The 12662-nt window shown below is 49.6% G+C and overlaps 2 protein-coding genes across 2 annotated transcripts in view; both read right to left on the bottom strand.

The window, feature by feature from the left end:
• CFAP47 (cilia and flagella associated protein 47) overlaps positions 1 to 12662 on the bottom strand; it is a gene marked incomplete at both ends in the record, with an annotated part of 513170 nt that overhangs the window by 438153 nt on the left and 62355 nt on the right.
• The window catches only part of LOC309839176 (melanoma-associated antigen B4-like), a gene marked incomplete at its 3' end in the record, with an annotated part of 33169 nt that continues 23594 nt past the window's right edge, over positions 3088 to 12662 (bottom strand). The window contains exon 2 of the mRNA XM_082680808.1: positions 3088 to 4198. Coding sequence (XP_082536934.1) covers positions 3088 to 4140 — 1053 coding nt within the window. The 5' untranslated portion in view covers positions 4141 to 4198. The remainder of the gene's footprint in view (positions 4199 to 12662) is intronic.

Here is a 12662-nt window from a genome sequence, read left to right as displayed (position 1 = left end):
TCTCAGCAGAGAGGGCTTTCACCAGTACCTTTCCGCATTGCCAATTGCAATGACCTGTGAAATCTCAGTAGGCTGGGAATTTTCTCCTAACTTTTGGTTGCATGGTCAAAATCATAGCCACCCATCACCTGAACATACCTGAACACCCGAACAGGTGCCATTAAGCATATTGAACAAACAGCATCTCCCCTGGTACCGATACAGACAAGGATTACTGGGAGGATGGTGAAATTACTTTTCCTTGTTATTCAAAGCTAGCATGTCTGACAAAGAACCATTTTCCACCTCCAAGAAGGACTCCAAGATGGGTTTTTAGGAATTCAGCCTCAGCAGATGTTTGTTTACACAGTGACTTCCTTGGTCCCTCCTCCTTTACCACTTAGGAAGAAGGCTTTGGTTTGGGACCCCTTAATTAAGTTCACTCATCAGTGTATGGATTCAGTGGCCAGATTCAAAGAAGACACTTCATTAAAATCCTACTGCAAATATCACGTTGTTTCAAACAAGGCCTCCCTAGCCTTGGGGTTATAAGCCAAGGCCCTGTAGAGTCCATACCAAATCAGAGTCTCGTCACCAGCAGGCTTGCAAACACTGAGAATGTGGTGGAGGCACCCAGTGGAGATGAGGAGGTGTGTTAACGTCACTGTCTGAAGTGAACAGATACATGGAAAGAGCAGCTGCTGTCCCAGGGGTCCACGGTGACGAACGGGATCTGCGGGGAGTCGGGATGCTCCGAGTCAGGGGAGGGCAGGGCATATGGGCTGTCCGTTCCTCCGGGAGCTGAGTGCAGCCTCCAGAGGAAGATGCAGAGAAGAGCTGGCCAGCAGGTCAGCTTCCAGTCTGGACACGAGGGCACACTGGGGAAGACCCAGGGGCAGGGCGCTGTGATGCCGCAAAGTGCTGGGACTGGACCCCCGTGCCGGGACCGGGGCAATCAGCTCTCAGGGAAGCCTGGGGCGAGGGGCAGGAGGATCCTAGGTAAACGAAGCCCACAGACAATCCCCAAATGGTGTCTGATTCTCATGTTCACCTTCCTTCTTTAGGCCTGCTTTTAATATTTTGGCTACAAGTTCCTCTTTCTTATTGCCTGAGAGACGTCACGGAGCAGTGAAAGGAGAAATGGATTAAGAGACAGAAGGGCTGCCTCAGGCTGGGAGGAGTGGAACAGTATGGGCTCTGGAGGAATTCAGACCGGGCCGTACTCCCGGTTCTGTCACTTTACCAGTCCGGAGAATACTGCAAGTTCTTTGTCTGCCAAGTGGGTTTGATAAGCCTCATCTTATAGAACTGTCGGAACATATGTGATATATGTAAAGCACCTGGCACAGTGGCTGGCGATGTCTGGGTCTTTCATGCATGGCAGTTATTATGATGCTTGTTTTCATACCAGAAGAGACTGGTCTTCTCTGTCCTAGAGATACCCTCATCTCTAGGAATTTTTCATTTTATCCAGGAGATGTCAGAGACTATGCAGGCCTCTAGGACAAAGAAAGCTGAATTAACCAAAGTGCTCCTTAGCAAGTAACCCTGAGTACATTTTCCCTATCAGAGAATGTTGTTTCATTTGTGGAGGCAGGGGTTTCACCAGGATGCAAATCAAACCTTATAGAATTTGTGTCAAGGACCAATAATTCCCCTGCTTCCCCAAAACCCCCCCGATTTTCATGTGTTTCATCACCACCAAAATCTGGGCCCATTTAGGAGTTCTGCCAGATTACACTCAAGACAAACAAATCTCATATATTAACGCATATATGTGGAATCTAGATAACTGGTACAGTTGAACATCTTTGCAGGGCAGGAACAGAGACGCAGACATAGAGAACGGACATGTGGACACGGGGGAAGGGGGGGTGGCATGAATTGGGAGATTAGGATTGACCTATGTACACTACCATGTGTCAAATAGACAGCTAGTGGGAACCTGCTGTACAGCACAGGGAGCTCAGCTTGGTGCTCTGTAACCACCTAGATGGGTGGGGGGAAGTCCAGCAGGGAGAGGATATATGTATACATGTAGATGATTCACTTCGTTGCACAGCAGAAACTAACACAACATTGTAAAGCAATTATACTCCAATTAGAAAAACCCGATAACTAATTAATGGAGCGGGCTGGGGCTCCTCCAGCCCAGGGCACAGAGTGCCAGCACAGGGGCTTCTCAGCATCCCACCACAAAGGAGACAATATGCATAAAACACCTGGTTTGTTTGTGCACCGTGTTCACCTGCACCGGGGCAAAAGCACTGGACCCCTGCTCACCATTATCACAGCCTCATCTAGCCCACCATGCAGCCAACTTAAAATTACCTCCCAAGGAGGGATTTGCAAAATAACCAAACCTCAAAGTGTTCAGCTAAGAGAATTTATACTTCACTGCTCTCATCTGGACTCTCTCCCCACCATCCTCACTGGGTTTTTCCATCACACCACCTTCCTTATATAATAGCTGCTCTTATACTCTCAACATCTACATGCAGGTGCAGGGTCTTTTTTATCTTAGCATCATCACTACCAGCACAGAACCTTCCAAAGAGCAGATGCTCAATTACAGATGGGAATCAATGAGGCACTGAGTGAGGAATGTAACTTACTACTATCTAATTTTGTCGGCATTCTTGAATAAGCTAAGGACATCTAGGTGTATATCTTTGAATTTTACAAAGAGAAAGACAAAGGTGAATAAGACAAACCAAAATTTGACTAAACTTTACTTTGCTTTTCATTTTAAAACCACAGCATTCTTTCACATTTCCAAGAAAATTCCTATTCCAATGCCATATTATCTCAGTCCAGAACCCCAGAAACATGCAAGGAGTTTTCACATCGTACTACACGGTACCTAAACTCTTACGCTTAAACCTGATAAACAACAACAAATATGTGATCCATGTCATTTATAAACTTGGATTCTGAATCTAAAGAAACATTCTAGTGAAAGAAACAACATTTGAAAGATACTAGTGTAAAACAGGAACACAAAGAAGATATACATTATGAGCTTTCCAGCCCCAGCTTAGCCTCTCACTACTGAAAAGGTTGGCAGCGTTGGTCAAACACAAAGTGAAGAAGCTGCCTCAGACCTCACTAAGGGTGGGAGGAACTGCTAGACATGACCTTGGAAGGCGCACTGGCCTTGACTCGAGTACCAGCCCTGGCTGCAGCTCTGGCTCGGGCTCGGGCTCGGGCTCGGGCTCTCTCTTCCTCATCTTTCAGAGCCTCCTCATAGAGATCTGGTAAGGCACTGGGGACGGTACCAGTCACCTTGGCCATAAACTCCAGGACTTTCATCTTGCTGGTTTCAGCGTGGGCTCTCCGGCCCCACAGGAGCTCATAGCACGGGAGATCGCTGTCGCACACCTGACGATACACCAGGTACTTTTCCTGCACCAGATCTTCTGTGATAAGCTTCCTGGGCTCCCCAAAGATTATGTGACACCTTCCAACATAAACACCCAAACCATTCAGGAATTCCCAGATCTCCTCCTCAGAGGCGCGGTCGCCATGCAAGAAGATCACACCGAGGACAAGCATCAGAAGCCCATTCTTCCGAAACCGCCCGCCACTGCTCTGACGCCCATCATCGCTGACATGTAGCTTGCTGACAAGGGTATAGGAATCACCACCCGGCTTGACTTCCTTCAACTCAAGACCAAAGACCAGCTGAACGCACTCGGCAGCTCTCCTGAGGATCTCAGGGAACTTCCTCTTGTACCTTTTGTTCACAAGCTTCAGCAAGTCTGCCTTTATAATGGGCTCTTCCACTGTATACTTCTCCAGCAGGAATTCTATCAACATTCCCACCTTCTTGATCAGAGGATCTCTCTGAAAGCTCTCACCGGAGGCTGAAGGCTGGGAGGAATTTCTCCTTGCCTCAACCCGGACCTTGGCACGCACATCAGATCCTGGGCCTGAAACCCCTGCAGCACGAGAGCTAGTGGCTGGGGCTCCCTGAGGCTCCTGGCGAGTGCCAGCAGCAGGGGAGCTTGGGGGAGTACCCCGAGAAGGAGAAGAGGGGCACGAGGGCGACTCTTCTCTCTGTGCTGCAGTGGCCTGAGCACCCCCGAGATTCTGGGTCTCCCTCCGGGCCTGGTGGCGCTTCTTGCGGACACGGAGCTTACTCTTCTGCCCCCGAGGCATGACTATGGGCAGGGACAGCAAGCGGGGGAGTGGGCAGGAGAGCAGGTGATGCTGGAACCTGGAGGAGGGAAGGTGAGAGGGTGTGAGCACCTTCAGCAGGGAGGTCTCACCCTGACTTGAAGAAGGCCGCTCTGCACGTTTCCTTGAGGGCACTGCTCTAGGAACCACTAGGCTCTTGTTCTTGGTCAGCCTGTCCCGAGAACCCAGGGTAAGAAGCGAGAGTGAGTGAGCCTCAGGCTACAGCCTGCCAGCCCTGCCTGTGGCTGACGGCGGTGACCACAGATCCTGGTAGGGTAGGCCCTCTCTGGGTTCCAAGGGGCCCTTTCGTTCACAAACAGGATTGTCACATCGACTCTTGGTAGGGCCGGGACCTCTTTCCTGTGCTGCTCTAAAGGTGACACCTCAGAGCTCCCTGGGGCCCACGAGAAGGAACTGAGTCATGGACACTGTCGGGGTGCACAGCGCTGACACTTCTGTGGGGCCTGCTCTGTCCTGAACTCGTTGCTCCTCAACCATTCAGCGTCCTCATCTTGTCGACACCAAGGGTCTGGGACCCCTCCTGCTGCCCCTGGTGCGGCACCTTCAGACGAAGGATCTCGTCTCCCTTAGAAATGATACAAAGAAATGAGGAGCCTCCGCCTGACAACCATGCTCCGGGCCTTCAAGGGCTGAGCAGAGGCCTGGGCAGGACTCTTTATTATGCCTTTGATTCGGTGGAAGGGGGGTGTGCTACCTTCAGTCGTCATTCACAGTCCCCACTGGGTCTCCTGGGAGGATCTGGGGGCTCCTTTCTCTCTTGACTTGAGGACATTTCCTCACAGTACGGCCCACAGCTCCCTGAGACCGAACAGTGGAAGTGAGGATGGCCTTACCTGGCCACAGCGCCCCTAGTCTCCAGAGGCTGAAAGCTGCAGCAGGCAGGCTGAGGCCCTATAACGTGTGGTCCTCCCTCACGGTCCCCATTTCTCACTCAGGGGAGGGTCTACGGTTCCTCCCTCTGCTGACCCATCACACCAAGATGCTGACTTCCCTGTGAGTTCCGAGTGGGGAACTGATGGGCACTTGTGCCTCACATCTGTGCCCGGGGGCGCCTCTAGGAACGACAATGGAGAGGGACTCTGCGCGGTCCCCGCTGGCACGGGGTGGACTTCCCCCCACAGTCCTCAGCATCGTCTCCGTGAGTCCTGGCAAATCCCGGAAATCCTCCCTCCGCTGATCTGAGTTCGCTTGCATTACATTAAGATTCTCACCTTCCTGAGATCCCCAAGATGAAAGAAAGGGTGAGCCACTGCCAGTCACCCCCGTCCATGCCCTCCCTGGGTTGGTAGCAGGGGCTGGACTCCGCGGGACCCCACTGTTGCGGCATCGTTGGCCTCTTTCGCCCTCACTCGGATGGCATCTACGCTCCTCCCTCAGCCCACCTGAGTCTTCTGGCCTCAGATCAAGGCCCACATCTGCCTGGGTCCCTGGGGCCCGAAGTGAGGGGTGACACATCAGGGTACCTCTACCTGGGGTTTCACAGGGCTGAGGGGGGTGGGAGTTTGTGGGCCCCCACTGCTTTGGGTGGGTGTGCATCTACATCATCCCTCAGTGTCCTCACCCTGACGCACAGCAGGACTTGGACATCCTCTATGTCTTGACTTGACGTCTATCCCCTCACACTAAGGCCCCCAACTCCCCGAGACCCGCTAGAAAGAAAATTTTCTTGTCTCTCTAGCTACAACTGTGTGTGGACTTGCAATGCTGACAGGCAGGAAGAGATTCTGTGGCCCTCACTATTGTGGTGTAGGTGGTCCCCTCAATTCTCAGGGTCCTCTCCTTGGTTCCTGGCATTACCTGGAAATCCTCCAGCTGCTCACCTGAGCCCATACTCCCATCAAGGAGGTTCCTCACCTCCCTGCCATGGTCTGGGAAAACGTGAGTGATATTCATCAGGTCACCATGCCTGAGTCTCCCTCCCAGGTCTGAGAGTAGGAATAAGATTCTATGTAGTTCACTTCTTTCTGGGTGGGGCTCCCGCATGTTCACTCGGTGTTACCACCTTGACTCTCGTTAGGAACCAGGCTTCTTCCCTATGTTGAATGAGGCTTCTCCCATTAGACCCAAACCCTGACGTCCCTGAGACCACCCTTGGAGGAACTGAGAGGGCAATTCAGCCTGAGAGCTCTAAACCTGGCTTCCCAGGGCGAAGGCAGACGTGGCACTTTGTGGGGTCTCCTCTGTTCTGGGGGAGTCGGTTGTCTCATTCCTCACATAGAATTTGTGCCTTGACATCGATCATGGCCTGGGACTCCTCTTCTTCTGCTGAACCGGGCAGCCAGCCCTTAAAGCAAGGCCCTCATCTCCCTCAGACCCCACAGGCAGAAGTTAGGGGGCACCTGAGCCTGCCAGCTCTGCCCTGGGCCTCCCGGGGCTAACGGCAGGGGCGGCATGAGATGCAGCTCTCTCCACTGTGTATGGAGCAGTCTCCATTTCCTCACTCAGGATCTTCACCTTGACTCTGCACCCTGCCTGGGACTTTGCCCTCTGCTGACGTGAGCCCATGACCGTCAGAAAAGGTCCTCATCTTCCTGGGACCTGAGCTTACAGTCAGAGTGAGCCTCATTCTGCCAAAGCTGATCTGGGGCTCGGCTACGCCTGGTAACAGCAAGGGTGGGACTCTCCGATCCCACTGTTCTGGAGTTCGTGGCTCCCTCAGTCCTCATTCAGGACTCTGGCGTCCAGTCCGGGTAGGGTTTGGGATTCCTCCCTCCACTGACCCGAATCTACATGCCTCAGGCCGAAGCACTCACCTCCTTGAGTAGCTAGAAGAGAAGTCGGGGGCTCCACATCCCGGCTACCTTATCTGGGGACTCCCAGGTCTGAGAGCAGGGCTGCTGATTTGTGCAGTTCCCTGTTTTCACGAGAGGTCTGCTTACTAACACTGATGGTCCTACCTCTGCTTCTTTTAGGGCCAAGTCTCCTCCCTAAGCTTAATGGGGTTGCCTTATCTATCTATCCATCCATCCATCCACCCGTTGTTTTACATTTCACACCCATTACGCATTTACTTCGTAACTGGTAGTTTGTATCTCTTAACTGTCCTCACCTAATTTCTCTCCTCCCCCCAACCACCTGTTTGTTTCCTGTATCTAAAACTGTTTCTGTTCTGTTGTTTGTTCATTTGTTTTTTCAGCTTCCACGTGTAAGTGAAATCATACAGTATTTGTTTTTCTCTGTCTGACTTATTTCACTTAGCGTACAGAACACCCCCTTGGTCCACGCCCCCGCCCTTCCTTTTTGGCCGCACCATGTGGCACGTGGGATCTTAGTTCCCCTACCAGGGATCGAAGGTGCGCCCCCTGCAGTGGAAGCGAGGAGTCTTAACCACTGGACCGCCAGGGAAGTCCTGCCCCCTTTCCATAAAGGCCTTTCTCTACCCGAACGTTCCCTAGCCCCCAACCCCACTTCCCACCCCAGGCAGAAATGAGGGGTTCTCTCAGCCTGAATTACTCTAGAGCATCGCACGAGTGAAGGCGGGAGGGGGCCCCGTGCAGTCACGCCTTTCGGAAGGAGGGACCCTCGTCAGCTCTGAAGGTCCCACTTTTCACCTGCTGGGGACAAGACTACACCGTTTGCCTAAGAAGCCGCCCCCTCTAGACAAAGGCCCTCCACTCTCTGAGGCCCTCCAGACGGCAACTCCTCTGGCATATAGGTCAGATCAGGGTCTCTTGCTGCTGATGGCAGGCAGGGGCGGGAGGCGGGGGGTCACCTTTGTTATGGGGAGAGGGGGGCGGGAAGGTCCCTGCAGGCTACATTCAGGTTCTCACCGTGGCTCCGGACGAGTCCTGAAAACCCACACTCGGACAAACAAACGCCGCAGCTCCCGGTCGGGCTCCTCGCTTCCGAAGCGGAAATCCGGGGGAGCCGCATCCGGCGCTGCGTGGGGTATCCGAGGGCTGACGGTAGGGGCGGGACTCTGCGGGAACGCCCACTGTTCGGGGTTCAGCGGCCCCTGCCTCCTGCCGGTGCCGTCTATCAGAGCCCGGGACCCCTCCCTCTATGGTCCCGGGTCCTCCAGCCTCCGAACCAAGCCCTCACCTCCCCGAGGCCCTAGTGGAGGGAAGTCAGGGCGCTGCTCCGACCATCTCTGCCTGACAAGACGGGCGCCACCCTGTGAGCCTCCCTCCTTGGGGGAGAGACCCCCTCATTAGCACTGAGGGTCCTCACCTTGACTCTGGTTATGGCCAAGACGTCCCCCTCTGCAGAACTGGAGTCTGATCCTGCTAGATGAGGCCCTTCCCTCCCTGAGATCACTCGGGTGGAATGAGGGGATGACTCAGCAGTAGCTCTTCTGGGTCTCCCAGGGCTAAGAACTGTACAGAAGTCTATTTGGCCCCCTCTGCTTTTGGGGGTCCCCTCATAACACTCAGCATCGTCACATGAATTCTTGTTAGGGCTCAGGTCTCTATCTCTCTCTCTGCAAAACTGAGGCCAACCCCATTAGACAGAGACCCTCACCTCACTGAGACTTTCCAGGCTGAAATCAACCTGACATCTATGGCCAGAGCTTCCCGGGGATGACAGCATCAGAGATTTTTCCGGGGCCTCCTTTTATGCTGTGCGTGCTACCCTTAGTCCACATTCAGATCCTCACCTTGACAAATGATCAATCCTGTAACTCCACTCTCTGCTTTCCTGAAGCTGCTTGTCTTACATCAAGATCCTACTCTCCTAAGAATTCCAAGTTGAAAGTCAGGGTGATCCTCATATGACCATAGTCCATTGGGGCCTCCAAGAACAGGCAGCAGGGATGCAACTCTATAGGACCTCACTGTTCTGGCTGGGTCCTTCCGTGATTCCTCACTCAACATGCTCACTACATCTAACAAAGCCTGGCACTCCTCCTTCTACGGAACTGAGGTCACTCTCCTTAGTCTTTGGATAACTCCTATATTCAGGGGTGATCGTCTCCTCGGTCCTCATTCATGGGGGTTCTTATATCAGCTTCTGTCTCTTGATTAAAGGCTTCCTGGGAAATGCATATTCCTACAAACATTTGACTGGTTACCCTATTGCAAATCTTGGGAGAAAATGGGTCTCTGTCCCGAAAGTGATGTAAGATTAGGAAAATACAGCACAAATTAAGGAACTCAGGACAGATGTTACGCTGTCAGAGAAAAAAAGCTGATATATTCCTTCTCTTCACCAGCCAGACTTAGGGTAGTTCTAAAATATTTACTTTCTACATAGAAGGATAGAGCCAGATAATCTTGTAAGCCCCTGATCATTTGAGGGTATCTGATTTTGCACATGCAGATGATCATATTGTTACCGAGCATTATCTCTTTCTCTCCTTTATTCATATTTCTTATTTATTTCCGTATCTGTACTGCTGTGGGTATGTATTCCAATCCAGTGTTTTGGTCACAGAGTCCTTCTTTTCATCACTCAAGATACATTTTGAAGTGGTAGAAGACAGTGAATTAACTGACTCATGATCAGCCTCAGGCTGGGAGGAGTGGAATGGCGCGAGCTCTGGACAAATTCAGACCAGAGGTCCAGTCCCGGCCATGTGACCTATTAGCTGTGTGAACTCAGGTCCATCACCAAGCTCTGTGAGCCTCAGGTGAAGTGGCTTTGTTAAGCCCTATTTTGCAGGGCTAGTGGCATGCAGGTAATGTATGTAAAACACCTGGCACAGCGCCTGGACCACATTGAGACTTTACACAATGTCTGTTTTTACCATGATTATGATTATTTTGGCTGCAGACGATACCACCCACCCTGAAGGAATTTTTAAATCCAGGAGATATCAGAGAATATGTGGCATTCTAGGACATGGAACACCAAATCAGTCCAAAATGCTGTTTACAAAGAATCTTTAATTTCCCCAATAAATCAAATATGAAAATTATATTTTCCTTCCAACTGAATGAAATTCAAATATTCTAGAATTTGCTTCCAAGACTAACTCTTTCTTCCTTCCAAGCTGCCCTTTCATCTAAACTAAACAACCCCTATCGTCATTAATTTTACCGTCACCGAAAATCTACACCTCTCGTAGACTTTGCGGAATTACAACCAAAAAAAAAAAAAAAAAAAAACTGAATGCGAATGCCCTTTTAATAGAATGGGCTCTGACTCCTCGTCCCCCAGCAAAGAGTATCAGCCCACTGGCTTCTGAGTTTCCAGTTTCAGACTACTGTCACCTTTATTTCAAAGACACTCCTTGGAGATGATGTGCATAAAACACCTAGGTTGTGCACTGTGTTCACCTGCACTGGGACAGGAGCACGGGGCACGTTCCATCCCTGCCCCGGGTGGAGATTTCTCTCTGGTTTACTCATGATTTCAAAGTAACTGTTAAGGGCAGTTTTCCATTCCAGGCTTAAGTCTCTCAACTCTGAGACCCACCATCTGAGGGTCTGGCCCCTGTTCAGTGTTTCCACAGCCTCACTGGCTGGCTCACCATACGGCCTAACTTAAATTTATCTCCCACTGCAGGACTTTTATATTGTCCTAAAGTCTCAAAGTGCCTTGCATCAGGACATTTATACTAGACTCCTCATGAGGAACCCCTCAACCCCCACTTCTTACCCCTTATTTTTATTGGGCCTTTAGATCTTCGTTCACCAGCTGCTTTCTATGAATGCTGCTCTTAGACTCTAGAATTCTACAGGCAGGGGTTGGGTCTATGTTTCTTAGCATCCCCAGTACCATCCAAAAGCCTTCTGAAGAGCAGACGCTAAATTGATATTTGAACCATTAAAGATCAGGGCTTCCCTGGTGGCACAGTGGTTAAGAATCCGCCTGCCAATGCAGGGGACACGGGTTCGAGCCCTGGTCCGGGAAGATCCCACATACCGCGGAGCAACTAAGCCCATGTGCCACAGCTACTGAGCCTGCGCTCTAGAGCCCGCGAGCCACAACTGCTGAAGCCCACGTGCCACAACTACTGAAGCCCACGTGCCTAGAGCCCGTGCTCTGCAACAAGAGAAGCCACCGCAGTGAGAAGCCCACGCACCGCAATGAAGAGTAGACCCACTCGCCGCAACTAAAGAAAGCCCTTGCAGCAACCAAGACCCAACGCAGCTAAAAATTAATAAATTAAAAAAATAAAAATAAAAAAAAAGAGCACATGTGCAAGAAGGCAAAATACTGTGATTTCACTTCTCCCACATTCTTAAATAAGCAAATCCAGGTATATATACTTCAATTTTACAAAGAAAGACTACAAGGAATAAAACAAACAAGAAGTGAATACCTCTTCAGATTTTTTTTTTTCTGTATCTCATGATCACACAGACTTTACTGTGGAATAATTTCCTTTTTCACAAAAAATCCATATTCCAATGTTCTGAATGACAAGAAATGATTCAAGGATTTCCAGTTTGTGTTACATAATACCAAAATTCTTATTTTTCAACCTGATAAGCTGCACTAAATGTGTGAGTCATATCATTAATAAACTTAGACTCTGAAGCTAAACACATCTTTAATTGAAAGGAACAACATTTAAAAATAGAAAAAAGAAAAATCTCCGATTTGTGCATATTGTCTAGGAATACAAATATATGTTGTGTTCCCATGAGCCACACCTTGGCCCTCCACTAGTTGGAAGACTGACTGCTTTCTTTAAATACAATGTGAAGTATCCGCTCAGCCTTCACTAGGGACCGGAGGAGCTTTGGGACATGCCCTGGAACACCCACTGGCCAGCGTAGCAGTATGAGCCCTGGCTGCAGCTCTGGCTCAGGCTCTCTCTTCCTCATCTCTCAAAGCCTCTTCATACCAGGATGGGAAGGCACTGGGCTTGGTATCATTGACATTAGCCCCAAACTCACACATTCTTTTATATATCTATATCCATAACTATCCTGGAAGCACCCCATATTAGTTTACAAAGATCATGCTCATTCTTTTTTATAGCTACATAGTATAGTACTCCACTCTGTGAATATACCATGTTTTTATCAATTAATATATTCACGGACATTGCAGTATTTTCACATTGTTGTGGATGTGTCTTCGGGGTTAATTTCTGAAAAATTGGAGTTACTGGCTCAAATGTAAATGCATATTTCCTTTTGTTGTATCACCAAATTCTGTTTATGTTCTAATCTCATTCTTTGACGTGTAGCTGTCCAGCTACACGTCAAAGAATGAGATTAGAACATTCTCTAACACCACATACAAAAATATACTCAAAACCAATTGAAGACCTAAATATACGAGTGGAAACCATAATGCTCCTAGAAGATAACATGGGTGGAACACTCTTTGACATAAATCATAGCAATATTTTTTTGGATCTGTCTCCTAAAGCAAAGGAAATAAAAGCAGAAGCAAACAAATGGAATATAATTAAAGTTAAAAGCTTTTGCACAGCAAAGGAAACCATTGACAAAATGAAAAGACAACCTGTGGAATGGGAGAAAATATTTGAAAATGATATGATCAATAAGGAGTTAACATCCAAAATATATAAACAGCTCATATAACTCAACAGTCAAAAAAGAAAAACCAAATAACCCAATCGA

Source organism: Grampus griseus (assembly GCF_964374135.1).
Source record: "Grampus griseus genome assembly, chromosome: X".
Lineage (NCBI taxonomy): Eukaryota > Metazoa > Chordata > Mammalia > Artiodactyla > Delphinidae > Grampus > Grampus griseus.
Note: the sequence above shows the minus strand (reverse complement) of the source record. Positions and strands in the feature narration are given on the sequence as shown.